This window comes from Piliocolobus tephrosceles, chromosome 18, assembly GCF_002776525.5.
Source record: "Piliocolobus tephrosceles isolate RC106 chromosome 18, ASM277652v3, whole genome shotgun sequence".
NCBI lineage: Eukaryota > Metazoa > Chordata > Mammalia > Primates > Cercopithecidae > Piliocolobus > Piliocolobus tephrosceles.
The window spans coordinates 2,963,032-2,978,817 of NC_045451.1; the positions used below are offsets into that span (position 1 = coordinate 2,963,032).

The 15,786-nt window shown below is 42.9% G+C and overlaps 1 protein-coding gene across 3 annotated transcripts in view; it reads right to left on the reverse strand.

Moving 5' to 3' along the window:
- The window catches only part of ZNF236 (zinc finger protein 236), a 129,323-nt gene extending 114,926 nt beyond the window's left edge, over positions 1 to 14,397 (reverse strand). For 2 of the 3 annotated variants that reach the window (XR_004228588.1, XM_031934565.1), the window contains exons 1-2: positions 13,316 to 14,395; positions 10,646 to 10,810 (exon numbers count right to left, since the gene is read on the reverse strand). Coding sequence is in view for 2 of the 3 variants with exons in the window: in XM_031934565.1 (XP_031790425.1) it covers positions 10,646 to 10,810; positions 13,316 to 13,507 (357 nt within the window). In the remaining variant the exon portion in view is untranslated. Of the gene's footprint in view, positions 1 to 10,645; positions 10,811 to 13,315 lie in introns of all 3 variants that reach the window. The other variant, XM_023224779.2, reaches the window with a different exon arrangement.
- Positions 14,398 to 15,786: the final 1,389 nt, after the last annotated feature.

Consider the following 15,786-nt stretch of genomic DNA (forward strand, 5'->3'; position numbering starts at 1 on the left):
CTCATAAAGCATTTTCTTGACAGCTGCTTTAAAGTACTTGTCAGATAATTCCAATGTCCAGGCCCTCTTCATGTTGGTATCGCTCTTTCCTTGTTCCAGTCGGGACTGTGCTGGCTCGTGTCTGTGTCCTGGACACTTTGGGTGTTAAACTGTGGGACCAGTTCTCGGGCTCTCCTTTCACCAGCAGCTGCCGTGTTCAGATGCAGTGTAAGGACCAGCAGCAGTGGAGACCCACTTCGCAGAGCTCCACTGACCCCAGGGGGGAGGAAAGCACAGAGCAGACCTGTCCGTCTTGCATGGTTCCATCTCATCACTGATGGGGAGAGAAGCCCAGCTCCCTACTGGACCCACTGACACACTCTAGAGGGAGAATCAGAACACTGCCTGCTTCTGCTAAGGGAGGATGGAAGGCAGGCTTCCAGATAGACTCTGCCCACACGCTGGGAGGGGAATTCTGGGTGTCTCCTCCCTCTGCCAGGAGAATCCCCCTCCTGGATGCAAGGTTAGCTCCTGCTTGGGCCCAACGGGAAATCGAAGTGCTGCCAGCTCCCAAAGGATGGGGGCAGAATGGGGTAGAAGTTCAATGTTGCACTCGGCTCCGCCAAGCAGCTTTTCAGTTGGCATTTCACTGGAACTGAATAAATACCATAAAAAGATTTTCTATTCTGTTGGACCAATCTTTTCCCAGTACTGGCTAAGGGAAACCAGCTTTTCTTGGAGTGTTTTTCTTCTCCGCTTGTTGGCAGAAGGCTGTAGGCTTCTTCAACACCCTGTCCAGGTGTCTGGGAGGAAAAAAAGAAACCCAGGCGAGGCGCGGTGGCTCAAGCCTGTGATCCCAGGACTTTGGGAGGCCGAGATGGGCGGATCACGAGGTCAGGAGATCAAGACCATCCTGGCTAACACGGTGAAACCCTGTCTACTAAAAATACAAAAACTAGCCGGACGTGGTGGCGGCGCCTGTAGTCCCAGCTACTCTGGAGGCTGAGGCAGGAGAATTGCTTGAACCCAGGAGGCAGAGCTTACAGTAAGCCGGATGGTGCCACTGCACTCCAGCCCGGGCAACAAGGGAGAAACTCCGTCTCAAAAAAAAAAAAAAAAAAGAAAAAGAAACCCAGGAAGCTGACGGCCACGTTATTCCTCAAGTCCCTCCAACTGTCCGCCACCTCTGATGCCTTTCAGAGTTGTTCTGTGCCTGCTGGCTGCTTATCTCTAATGACAATTAGTGATACGGGGGACCCCTAGGAGAAGGAAGCTGCTCCATCGTGGCTGGGACCTTAGAGGTTATTTTTAAATACACCTAAAGGTCACAAATTATCCCTCTAGTTACTATTAATATGTCATATTCAAATCAATTAACTGAAAAACCAAACACAAAATGCAAAGGCAGTGAGGAATATATTATTTTGACATATAGGAAAAGATTTATAACTGTGCTCCAATACTGATTCTTCTTTTCTTACGCAATAATAGACTTACTGGCTGAGCACACAGCTAATCAGCTCAGCACTATTCGGGGGCCGCTCCAACCACTAGATCACTGGCGTGATGACTATGTTCTACCCAACTGGATGTGAGCAGGACTGAAATGCATCTTCCAGATCATGCCTTTAAAGAGAAGCAGTGCACATTCCTTCTCCCGTTCCCACTGTAAACTATGCGACAGAAGCAAAGAACTCACAGAGATAGCAAATGAAGATGCTGGACAAGCCTGAGGGCAGGGCTGCCCTACCAGCTCTGTACCACATACGCCAGGCTGCCAGGTGAGGCACAGTCACAAACCCTGACCTAAGCGCTGACACAACGGTAGGAAAAAAAAGAGCCAACATATTGTCAACATGTTACTATAGAACAAGCACAGTGAGGCCTTTTTCCCCTCTGCTCATGTAAAGCTTGAGCTCAGTATGAGGTTGCTAAGGTCGGGAGGCTGAATATGACAGCCCAGCTTCCAGAACCCTTCCTCTGGCAGCACAGACACGCAGTGCCAAGGAAGAAGTGAAGCATCCTCACACCTCCCTCACCAGCTTCACGCTAGAGTTCAGCAAAGCCTCTTCCATGACTCTTCCCCGCTTTCTTCTCCTCTTATCACTTATTAATCAAAGCAGCCTGCTGTGTCCTCAAGGGAGAAACCAGAAGCAGGGATGAGTAGTAACAGAAATGTAAAGTCAAGCAATTTCAGAAAACACAATATTTCTCAAAAGCCTTTTCAAAAAAATTTAAAAAGGAATCAGAAGCTAAGGAATGTGTAAGTTCTTACAACCACAATAGCGAGAGACGAAGGGAGCTGGAGTTTTACAAACAGAACTGAGGGTTCGGATGAGAGTAGGCTGCACAAAGTTCAGATGATGTGGTCCTACTCAGGACACCACGGCATAACAAAACTACACAACAGCAGAGGCAGGGACTGAAGCAAACAGCAAAGGATGTGAGCACCACTGTGGGAAGCGATACGGACAAGAACCTGGCCCGTCTGTGGAAGAGAAAACAGGATGAAGGGAAGGTTTTCAAGATAAGGTACAAATACTTTAGAACACCTGCAAATGACAGATGACAGTTGTTTCTCTTTCCAGTTACAGAGGAAATCACAGTGAATTATTAGAAGGCACATCTGAAGGAACTTCAGAATGGAAAATGGCAAAGCTCGCTGTTCTGGTGACCCCATTAGATGGGTGCAGCCTTAGAGGTCAATCTTTACCCTTCACGTCATCCTCGGGTTGGGCCACCCAGAGCGTGTGGCGTGTGCAGACTCTTCAACCACCTTTACCCACCTGTGTCATCCTAACAGAGGATTCACACACACCCCTCCAGTTTCACGTCTCTGCCTAGACCACACGGCTCAACATTTCAGCTCTCCCGCCAACGTTCCCACCGCCCTGACTCCTTTGCTATTCCAGATCACATTTCAGAAGCCCCCACCTCCAGGCAAACCACCGTCTCCACTCCCCCCAGCGGCTGAGTGGTGGAAAGGAGACCACACCCCCGCCCAGCCCACACTCCACAAACAGATGGGCTCTCAGCTCCCGGGGCCGCCCACGGATGTGCCCCACTCAGGCTCTGCTCCCATTTCCCAAAATAGGCCTCCCCTGCAGATCTCTAGATGCCTCAGGCCACCTCACGTTTTTGCTGAAGACAGTAATGTTTCCATTTCCCAGAGAAACGTGGGGTCTAAGGCCTCAGCCCCAGCCCATGAACTGAGGCACCACAGTGCACCATGACAAGCTTATGAGGAGGCCCAGGAATAGGTCACACGTTCAAGGAAAACGGCGGTGCTCCATGCTGTCCAGTAACACCCAGAAACTAGATTGAGGTACTTCAGTTTCAATAACATCATGTCTTTGTGAAGCTAAGTTTCCGTGGTTGCTGTGGTTAAAGATCAAAGATGGAGTGAAGAATCATATGGAACAGAAAACTCTAAAATAGTTTGAAAATGATTGCAAATAGGAAATGCAAGGATATAGAGGCTGTGCAGCACCCAACACACCTGGGTTGGTCTTTCAAATAACTATTACGTTATTAAGACAAATACTTACTAGATCATACAGATCTAACTGGTTAATACACAGACCCTTGGGTTCTGCCTGAAAGTCTATGAAAAACTTCATGAGACACTAAGAAAGCACAGTCTGAGGAAGGCTGGGAACACGTGCGAGACATACCAGGAGCTGCTCCAATTCCGCCTCCGCCTGAGCCCTCTGCCCCTTCCTCCTCCACCTGCACCCGCCTCCACCTGAGCCCTCTTCCACTTCTTCCAGGGTCAAAAGAGAAGTCTCTCATCCGTTCAAAACTAACTGCTCCCTTGTAAAATGTCACTCTTTTCCCCTCCAGATAGGGACCTCTGAAAATGGATATTACAGCAATGTTAAACTGTGATCACTGTGATCACTGTTTTGTGAAATAAAGAAAAGTGTCTGTGTTTTTAGGGGCTACATCCTGAAGTACTTAGTGGTAAAATAACGTGAAATCTGCAGCTTACTCGAAAATTGTTCAAAAAAGGGAGAAGGGGGGAGGTGAGATCTGACACATTTATCAATTGGTGAGTCCAGGAAAAGGTTATACAAATATCCATTGTACTATTATTTCAAATCTTCACTTTGGAATTTTTCAAAATAAAAAGCTAGGTGAATATGCCATCACTACACACTATGAAAACAAACAAATGATATAACGGTGATTTTTTTTAAAAACTGCGCATATGCTAGTTGCGAACAACACAGAACCAAAAACTTACTACCTAATTATTATGTGTAGATGAGGCTGCATAGAGAATCAGGAAGGATGGCAGGGAAAACTAACACACACAAATGCATCGCCTTCCTACAGGCAAGTAACACACAACATACAGCCAAAACACCTCCCTACACAGTATCGTTAGGATCTTAAAATACTTAAGAAATGTAAAAAGTATACTGAATCCATAGTAATCAAACATCGCTGATGTTTTCACATTCCGTGTTCTCAAAAAGATTGAACATTATAAACATGTTCAGTTCTCCCCTGAATCTGAATATTTAGTACAATAAAAATACCAGCCTATATTTAACTATTTAACTAAAATTCTCAATTTTACATGTTATGATAAGCCAGAAAAAGAAAATAAGAATATACAAAGATTTGCTTCTCATTACAAAGAGAGACACAGCAGAGATACACTAGAAAAGCAGGAAGGCAGCCCAGGAAAGGTCAAGGCGAGTGGGTGGGCAAGCAGGAGACGGGCTCTCCTCCAAATGTACCTGCCTGTGTCACTTTGACTTTTAACAGTTGGTTAATATCCACATATTCAAAAACTAAACCCCAAGCCTTCCACTCTCCTCTGCTTTGAACTGTGTTTTTCGGTCAGATAATGTAACCTGAAGGAGGGCGGTTAACTGAGGGCCTAGAATCATAAGAATGGGAAGGGAGAGGTCCTACATGGCAGCAAACCGAAGCAAGTGACCCTGCTGACTTCACAAAACCACGGCAGAGGAGGAAGACCATATTTAATTATGCTGCCATCTAAAGCAGAGTCGGGTGGCTGGCTTGAGATATGTGGACATCCTGAGGGCTGTTGGGTAGGAAGCCCATGCGGGTCCCGGCGGAGCAGTCGGCTCCTTCACAACAGCCAGGATGAGAGAGTGAGTGATGATGCTGGTGCTGGCAGGCGCCGGGTCCTGGGAGAGAAGGAGCCCACACAGGAACTACAGGGAGGCAGGGAGGTCCTGCCAAAGAAGGGGTCCACGTGGGAACTAGGGGTAGGCGGGGAGGCCCCGCGGGGATAGGCTACACTGCAGCATCAGTGTGGACGCATGCCTTCCATGCGAGTTCTGCTCTGCATGTATAAGGATCTGTACCAGGCAGATCTGTGTGGGATGTTCCAGACGTGTGGGATATTTTAGAAAATAATTTTAGAATGGGGAAGCATTTCTAATCAAGCCACAAGAACCAGAATCTATAAATGAATAGATTAAAAATTTGAGTCCATCATAATTTAAAAATTTCTGCCAGGAAGAGAAAAATAACGAAACCAGAAAGCAAGAAAGAATTATGTCACGCAAGGCAGAAAAACCTAACTTTCCAGGAATGTAAATACTTTACACAAGTCTGCAAGAATAAGACCAATAATCCCCACACATCCACCTTGCAAAAAAATTGTTTAATTAAAATAAAAACAAATTATTCATAGATAATAAACATGGAAAGATGCTAAGCTACACTCATAATTAAAGAAATATAAATTAAAACAAAAACATACCATCTTTAAATTACCAGATTGGAGGAGACAACTTTTACAACAGAGTATTGGAAACGATATGGCCGGCCGGGCACAGTGGCTCACGGCTGTAATCTCAGCACTTTGGGAGGCCGAGGCAGGTGGATCACCTGAGGTCAGGAATTCGAGACCAGCCTGGCCAACGTGGCGAAGCCCCATCTCTACTAAAAATACAAAAATTGTCGGGCATGGTGGCAGGCGCCTGCAATTCCAGCTACTCAGGAGGCTAAGGCAGAAGAATCGCTTGAACCCGGGAGGCAGAGGTTGCAGTGGGTTAAGATTGTGCCACTGCACTCTAGCCTAGGCAACAGTACAAAACTCTGTCTCAAAAAAAAAAAAAGCAAGAAAACAGGCTGGGCACAGTGGCTCACACCTATAATCCAACCACTACTTGACACCAGGAGTTTAAGAGTAGCCTGGACAACATGGTGAGACCTGATTTCTATATTTTTTAAGTAATAATTTTTTTAAAGAGAAAGAAAATGGTATGAAGAAATGAGCAATCTTATAGACCATTTATTGGCTGGAGGATAAACTGATAAAATCTCTTTGGAAAACAATCTGACAATATCAAAATTTTGAATTCACATATCCTGTGACCTAACAACTCCATTTCCAGGAATATATCTCACATTTCTGTTAGCCCAGGGTTTCCTCAACCTCACACTACTGATGTTCTGGGCCAGGTCACTCATAGCAGTGGAGGCTGTGCTGGGCACTGCAGGGTGTTCAGCAGCATCCTCCACTCACGAGATAACAGAAGCACCCCACCCACGCCCAGCCCCACAACAGTGGTAACCAAACGTCCTCTGGGATACCACACTACCCATCCTGAGAACTCAAACATGGACAGAAATATTTGCTCACCATAGCTTTGTCTGGAAAAGGCTGGAAATGACCTATATACCTAACAGCAGTGACTTGCTAATCATGACACACGTATAAACAATATAATACCATGCATCTGTTAAAAAGAAAGTGACAGCTCTCCAATTAACAGATGTGGAATTACACTTAAGATACACAGTTAACTGATGAAAAGGCACAGAATATTATGGGTTGACTAATAAGGGTACAGAGGAGATTTGTATAGGCATCGAATGTCCCTGGAAGGATACAGAAGAAACTGCTAATGAAAGTTGTTTCTGAGGAGCAAAACTGGAACTTAGGAACCCAAAGGAGATGTAACTTTTTGCTCTCTATAATCTCCTCTACTGTTTGATTTCTTACTGTATGCACGTAGGACTTATTCCAAAATATATTAATACACCATTATTTAATACATTTTCTGCTTTTAAGAAATTAAACTGGCCGGGCACAGTGGCTCATACCTGTAATCCCAGCACTCTAGGAGGCTGAGGTGGGCAGATCAGTTGAGGTCAGGACAAGACAAGCCTGGCCAACATGGCGAAACCCCATCTCTACTAAAAATACAAAAATTAGCTGGATATGGTGGGGCGCCTGTAATCCTAGCTACTCAGGAGGCTGAGGCAGGAGAATCGCTTGAACCTGGGAGGCGGAGGCCACCGTGAGCCAAGATCACGCCACTGTACTACAACCTGGGGGATAGAACATGACTCCTCCCCCCAAAAAAATAAATAAAAATATAAATATAACTATAGCCATTTGTGAATAGCACTAACAATGAGTGAGACAGGCATTCCTAAACTCTGCAAGAGAAAGTGTTAAATTGGCATGTACTTTCTGGAATGTCATAGGGCATTCTATAAAGAACTTGGGAGAAAAAAGTCTTATTTATTAGTTCAATTAATCTAACTGTAGGAAATAATTTAAGATGCATAAGAAGACTCATATGCAAAGATGTATTACTTATAATATTAAAAAATATAAACAATGTAAATGTTAAACAGTGATGAAAATTATTACATTTTATTATGCTAAATCCAGATGCTGAGGACTTTTTTTTGTAGTGACAGTCTACGTTGCCCAGGCTAGTCTCAAACTCCTGAGCTCAAGTGCCTCGGCCTCCCAAAGTGCTGGGATTACAAACATGAGCTGCCACACCTGCCCAAGATACTGCAGATTTTAATAATTTAAAATATTAATATTTGATAATCAGTGATAACTTTGATGATGAGTCAAAAGAGGGAGTATGTATTTACAATATGTTATGGAAAAAGGTAGGTTACAAAAGTAATCTGTGTAATGACATAATCCTATTTTTGTATTTTAAAAACTATTTTAAACATAAACTATTAAGAAAAGCATGTTATAGCAAAAAAGTTTGAAATACCACAAATGTATTCTCTCCACATAGTATGTTTTCTTTCTTATAATTTTTTTAACTAATTGATTTTTAAATTGATAAGTAAAACTGTACATATTTATGGTGTACCACATGATGTTTTGGTATAAGTATACGTTAAGGATTGGCTAAATCCACCTATTTTACATGCGTTATCTCACATACATACTTCTTGGGGAGAGAACACTTAAAATCTACTCTCACAGCAATTTTCTTTTTCTTCTTCTTCTTTTTTTTTTTTTTTTAAAAGACAAAGTCTTGCTCTGTTGCCCAGGCTGGAGTGCAGTAGCATGATCTCAGCTCACTGCAACCTCCACCTCCTGGGTTCAAGTGGTTCTCCCGCCTCAGCCTCCTCAGTAGCTGGGATTATAGGTGCCTGCCACCATGCCTGGCTAATTTTTGTATTTTTAGTAGAGACAGGGTTTCCCCACGTTGGCAAGGCTGGTCTTGAACTCCTGACCTCAAGTGATCTGCCCGCCTCCACCTCCCAAAGTGCTGGGATTACAGATGTGAGTCACTGTGTCCAGCCAGCAATTTTCAAACATACAATGTATTCTTACTAATGTAGTCCCCATGATGCACAACAGATCTCTTGAACTTACTCCTCCCATCTAACTGAAATATTGTGGCCTTTGACCAACATCTCCCCAATCCCCCCAACCCCCAGCCTCTGGTAACCACCACTTTGCTGTTTCTATGTGTTCAGCTTTGTTAAAGTCCACTATGGGTGCTTTTAATGTTACCTTTTTTACTAATTTTTTTCCAAAATAAATATGCGTTACTTGTATTATAAGATTTTAAGAGATGAAAATAAGTTACTTTAAAATAAAAATTAGGCCAGGCACAGTGGCTCATGCCTGTATTCTCAGCAGTCTGGGAGGCCAAGGCGGGCGGATAACGAGGTCGAGAGATTGAGACCGTTCTGGCCAACATGGTGAAATCCCGTCTCTACTAAAAGTACAAAAATCAGCTGGGCGTGGTGGCACGCACCTACCTGTAGTCCCAGCTACTCAGGAGGCTGAGGCAGGAGGATTGCTTGAACCCAGGAGGCGGAGGTTGCAGTGAGCCGAGATTGTGCCACTGCACTCCAGCCTGGCAACAGAGCAAGACTCCATCTCAAAAAATAAATAAATAAATAAAATAAAATAAAAATTAAAGACATTGATAAAAACAGGACCCAAAATCATGTGGAAAGTATGAAGTCAGGCCAGGCATGGTGGCTCACACCTGTAATCCCAGCATTTTGGGAGGCCATGACAGGTGGATCACCTGAGGTCAGGAGTTCAAGACCAGCTTGGCGAACCTGGCAAAACCCCATCTCTACTAAAAATACAAAAATTAGCCAGGCGTGGTGGCAGGCGCCTGTAATCCCAGCTGCTTGGGAGGCTGTGGCAGGAGAATCGCTTGAACCCGGGAGGCAGAGGTTGAAGTGAGCTAAGATGGCGCCATTGCACTCCAGCCTGGGCAAGAAAAGCAAAACTCCATCTCAAAAAAAAACAGAAAGTGTGAAGTCAGCTTTCACAATGTAAATTTTATACAGGTACTCCCTGATTTATGATGGGATTACATCCTGATAAACCCATGGTGAACTGAAAATATCACAAGCCAAAAGTGTGTGGCTGACAGGGAGTTGCAGTTCGCTGCCTCTGCCTAACATCACAATAGAAGTAAGGTTTCTAAGAAATGTGTTTGCTTTCACACCACCGTAAAGTCAAAAAAACATTAAGTCTAAACCATCTTCAGTCAGGGATCGTCTGAATATGCAATTTCAATACCGTGTTTTTCTGTGTCAGGAAGAAAATATACCAAATAGTTATCAATAATTATCTCAGAATTAGAGATGACTTTCTCCTTTAACTTTCTGTATCTTCCTAATTTTTTACAGTAATAATGCAAAGGGGGAGTCTAGAGAAGGTTTTCTTGTTTGTTTTTGTTTTGTAGAGATGGGGTCTCACTATGTTGTCCAGGCTGGTTTCAGACTCCTGGCCACAAGCAATTTTCCTATCTCAGCTTCCCAAAAGCTGGGCTAACGGGCATGAGCCACTGCACCTAACCAAGGAGGAGCATATTTTTTAAGCAACAGCCATTGGCACTTTAGATTCAGCCCCCAACCCAGCACTGTGGCCTGTCATCCTTAAAGCTGTCCTAGACATCGGGCCTGTGGAGCTCCCAGGAGTGGTCACTTTGGTGTATAAGCTGCTTGGGGCCATCATGAAATGATTCTCTTCCCTCAGATTCTCAAAGGTCAGAGGACCCAGGAGCAAGCAAGGAGATTCTACCATGTTCAGAAGCAGAAAAGTTACTTTTGGCCACGGCAGAATCATATAAAAGTTAGTTTCTGTTTACAAAGAGGGGGGTGAGGCGCCAGGAAGAGCCTCTGCCAGCCAATGTGGATATATTTTGATCCTTCAAATATACTACACATTAAAATGTCTCTACCCTAAGGCATTGACAGGGCCAGAAAATAAAAGGTTTTATCAGTCAACTGGCGTCAAGGCAAATCTAATGACAATTCGCTCCTTGAAATCTACACAAAAGGCTTTTAAAACGAGTTTATACCTAAAATCCTCCTCACTCATGATCAGATGTATTTTAACAATCAGTTAACAAAGTATATGCAAAATGATGACGATTACCTCTTCCTTTTCATGTAGCATAATATGCGCTTTGAGACTAGCCACTCTGGAGAATTTCTTGTTACACACAGGGCAGGTAGGATCTTCCCCGCTGTGAGTGCATTTATGAAGTGTCAGGTTGAATTCAACATTAAATGTTTGGGGGCACTGGTCACATCGATGTGGCTATTTGGAGAGAAAAGTGAAGAAGCCACTGAAATACAATCTTGTCACAGATGCTTGTTCAATAAATGTTATGAAAATATTAATAAGTACCATAATGTACAGACAATCTACAGAAACTTCTGAAGTCTCCTCTGGCCCTTAAGTCAATAAATCCAAAATAAACACAGTCAAGCACCTGATAGAATTACTGAAAGGATTATAAGGATGAAAACACATACATATGTGTAGGAAATATTTCTAGTAAGAAATGCTGTATATAGGCCGGGCGCGGTGGCTCAAGCCTGTAATCCCAGCACTTTGGGAGGCCAAGACAGGTGGATCATGAGGTCCAGAGACCGAGACCATCCTGGCTAACTCGGTGAAACCCCGTCTCTACTAAAAAAAAAAATACAAAAAACTAGCCGGGCGAGATGGTGGGCGCCTGTAGTCCCAGCTACTCGTGAGGCTGAGGCAGGAGAATGGCATAAACCCGGGAGGCAGAGCTTGCAGTGAGCTGAGACCCAGCCACTGCACTCCAGCCTGGGCGACAGAGCGAGACTCCGTCTCAAAAAAAAAAAAAGAAATGCTGTATATAAGCTGTTTTCTTTCAATGAGTGTAAGTGTTCGACAATGAAACACCTTTCAAAGATAACCTTTAAAACATGTTATTAAAACATACTTCTGTGCCCAGGCACAGCAGCTCACGCCTGTAATCCCAGCACTTTGGGAGGCCGAGGCGGGCAGACCACTTGAGCTTAAGAGTTCAAGACCAGCCTGGCCAACATGGTGAAACCCTATCTCTACTAAAAATACAAAAATTAGCCAGGTATGGTGGCAGGCGCCTGTAGTCCCAGCTACTTGGGAGGCTGAGGCAAGAGAATCGCTTGAACCTGGGAGGCCAAGGTTGCAAAACTGCACTCCAGCCTGGGCAACAGGGCGAGACTCTGTCTCAAAAAAAAAAAAAAGCTTCTTTCTCCATGTGTTTGCATGACATGGGTTTGTGTTGAATGTCTAAATATGCATGCTTACATTTGCCTGCATATTGGGTGTATGGATACCGGTGTTAAATGAACACACAGAGAAAGAAACATATTCTAATAATGTATTCTCAGTGTTTGCTTCCAAACATTTTCTCTGTCAAACTCTTCTAATTCATTGAAATAATAGAGTTTATGATGAATCATTTAAAAAAAAAAAAAACTGCATATAAATTTATTGGATTGTAATCTGAAAAATTTCAACTCATTAAGTTGGATTTTTCCCATTTCTGACCAACTCCACTATTATAAACAAAATCACTGCAAGCAGGCTGGGGGCGTGGCTCACGCCTGTAATCCCAGCACTTTCGGAGGCCGAGGTGGGTGGATCACCTTGAGGTCAGGAGTTTGAGACCAATCTGGCCAACATGGCGAAAGCCCGCCCACTAAAAATATAAAAATGAGCCAGATGTGGTGGCACATGCCTGTAATCCCAGCTACTCGGGAAGCTGAGGCAGGAGAATGGCTTGAACCTGGGAGGAGGAGGTTGCAGTGAGCCAAGATGGTGCCACTCTCCAGTCCAGGCAACAGAGTGAAACTCCATCTCAAAAAAAAAAAAAAAAAAAAAAACACTTCAAGTAAAATAATCATACAAAATTTTACTAGATTTTAACAGAGTTGCTTATCTAGGTCTAAGACTTTCCCAAAATGGAAGGTATTCTTCTATTCAATTGGAAAAAGATAATCACTGGTATTTCTCTCTGAAGTGACAAGATCCTAATGAGGAATAAGTCAGTATCTTCAGATCGTCAAACCTGAGAAAATAATACTGGTGCATACTGGTATATTATATTGATATATTATCATAGGTATAGCAGCACCATTTGTGCTGAAAGTCAAGCCTGAGATGGTCATATCCCATTCTCTAAAGGAGGTCCCTGGTGTTTTTCTGGTCTCAAATGGCTCACTAGCTTACATGCTCCTACCTAGAGAAAAGCTGACAATCACTTTTTTAATTACAGTTTTAACTGCCACTTTCCATCTATCAGGCAAATCATTCCATTAAGGCACTAAAATTCTTGACATATCCCACAAGAGGTACTGCAAAAGAGTTCAAATTTCTATTTAAGATAGTATTTAATATTTGCTCCCTCCTGAAATACAACCTAAAACATCTATAATACCATTTTTAAATGCAAGATCACTTAAAGATAAAACTCTCCATTGGAGAAAAATACTTCCAAACACACCACTTCTATGTTCAGTCATACAGGAAATTGAAACTACTTTTAAAAAGTCGTATTTTGTAAATAATTATGTGTCCACAAATAAATAACTTCAATATACAAATTCACCAGGACAAGCTCTCACTCTCTCATCTTACCAAATAAATTCTAACTTTTAAAAAGGCCAAAATATTTCTTTGTAAAACATAAAATGTTCTACTATTTAGGAACCTAAATTAGAAGTTTTGATTTTACTTGTTCATTTTTACAATACCTCCAGTTTCAACGCTCACATTCCTGACATCACCTTTGAAAATACATACCTTGTCATTTCGCTCGTGATCCCTCATGTGGCGTTGAAACTGGGATTCTTTTGGAAAAGATAGTAGACAGATTTCACATTTATGGAAGTTTGGAACTTGATAGGCATAATTAGTGTTCTCCGCATTCAATGTTAAAACTCCATCTATAAAATTGCATAAGTATAGACAATAAATACCAGTTGTTATTCTCATCACATAAATAAAACCAAATTATTGGTTATTGTTTAAAAACAAAATTTTATCAGAGATTTATGAGAGATTTAGATGAAATTAATGATATACTGAATTTTTTAAATTGACATGTTTTAAAGTTAGAAATGAGAAACGTTGAGATGACTAAGATGTGGGACAAGAGAATTCTAAATCCTTATTGGTGGGCTTTTCAGAAGCTTAAACTAAATTCCTGAGGCTTCACAGTCACACACACCAAAACACACAAAAGCCATAATGATGCCTGTTAAACCATGTGAACCTACTGAATAGTGTTTCAAAGTCACTACAAACCACGACGCATTTCACCTCCAAATCACTTTAAGATTCTATCAATAATACACATTGTTTCTTAAATCACTCAGTAAACAAAACTCTAGTAGGAATATTAAAGCCTTTAAATGCTAATTCACAAACTCAATGTCTCTCAAAACTGCTGCAAAACCAGATTAAGTCAAAAAGAAAAACTGCCACGTGCAGTGGCACATGCCTTTTATTTCAGCACTTCGGGAAGACAAGGACAGGAGAATTGTTTGAGGCCTGGAGTTCAAGACCAGCCTGAGCAACACAGTGAGACTCCATCTCTACTAAAATTAGCTAGGCATGGCGGCACGTACTTGTAGTCCTACCTATTCCGGAGGCTAAGGGAGAACGATCTCTTGAGACCAAGAGTTTCAAGCTGTAGTGACCTATGATCGCACCACTGCACCCCAGCCTGGGCCACAGAGCAAGACCCTGTCTCTTAAAAATAAAACTTTTGCTCTCTCATATATAGACATGGCTTAGGAGGTTCAGGAAGACAAGAGATTGCAATGCCTCAGACAATCCTCAGTTGTTACAAAGAGTTTCTATAAACCCACCCAGGTAAAGTGCTTTTAACTTAAAAGTATTTTTGGCCAGACGGGTTGGCTCACGCCTGCAATCCCAGCACTTTGAGAGGCCGAGGCGGGCAGATCACGAGGTCCAGGAGATTGAGACCATCCTGGCTAACAAGGTGAAACCCGGTCTCTACTAAAAATACAAAGAATTAGCTGGACATGGTGGTGGGCACCTGGTTCCAGCTACTTGGGAGGCCGAGGCAGGAGAATGGTGTGAACCCGCGAGGCGGAGCTTGCAGTGAGCTGAGATCACGCCACTGCACTCCAGCCTGGGGGACAGCGCAAGACTCCATCTCAAAAAAAAAAAAAAAAAAAAAAACGTATTTTCAAGTAAGACTACATATGACAAATAACATACCATAGGATAATCACAAAACTCATCTAAAATGCCATAAAATAAAGATGCCCTAAATCTTTACAATTTTTTAAAATAAATATACTTCAAGTATGATAATTTGGATATAAATATGTAATATACCTTGCTATGTGAAGACCAGAAATATATTGCACACAGCTACTTGTATCAAATTTGATCCAAAAATATTAGACTTAGAGTACGGGGTAAGCCGAAGAACCAAGTAGCTCAGGAAAGCCCCTTGTTCTCACCAGTCTGTGTGGTAAACACAGGCACTCAAAATGTTCTATAGACCTTGAAATCTTTGTTTTGAGAAAACAGCCTGCAGTTCCCATTTCTGCCAAAAGTCTCCTGACAGAAGGAGGTTGAATCTGCCTTGTAGCAAGGACCTGGAGAGTCCAAAGGACAGGAGGTAGGTGAAGCCCACGTGGGAGGGGCACAGAGACAGGGTGGAGGAAGTCAGCAACAGCTGCAAACAGAACCTTGGCAGAACCTTGAGAAAAGGCAAATTCCGGCTTCAAGAAATACAATGCAATTCAAAAGACTGCAATTTCATACATAAAAAGTGAGTCTACTGCCGGGCGCGGTGGCTCAAGCCTGTAATCCCAGCACTTCGGGAGGCCGAGACGGGCGGATCACAAGGTCAGGAGATCGAGACCATCCTGGCTAACACGGTGAAACCCCGTCTCTACTAAAAACTACAAAAAACTAGCCGGGCGACGTGGCGGGCGCCTGTAGTCCCAGCTACCCGGGAGGCTGAGGCAGGAGAATGGCGTAAACCCAGGAGGCGGAGCTTGCATTGAGCCAGGATCCGGCCACTACACTCCAGCCTGGGCAACAGAGTGAGACTCCGTCTCAAAAAAACAAAAAAAAAACAAAAACAAAAAAAACCAAAAAAACATCACATTTTATTCAGAAGCAAACATGAGAATTCAACTATCTTCTTTTAAGCCAAACATTAGCAAGAGCTGCAAAAAGGTAAAGTGATGCTACTTTTCTCACTAAAATTTATTTGCTTTAGAAAATAT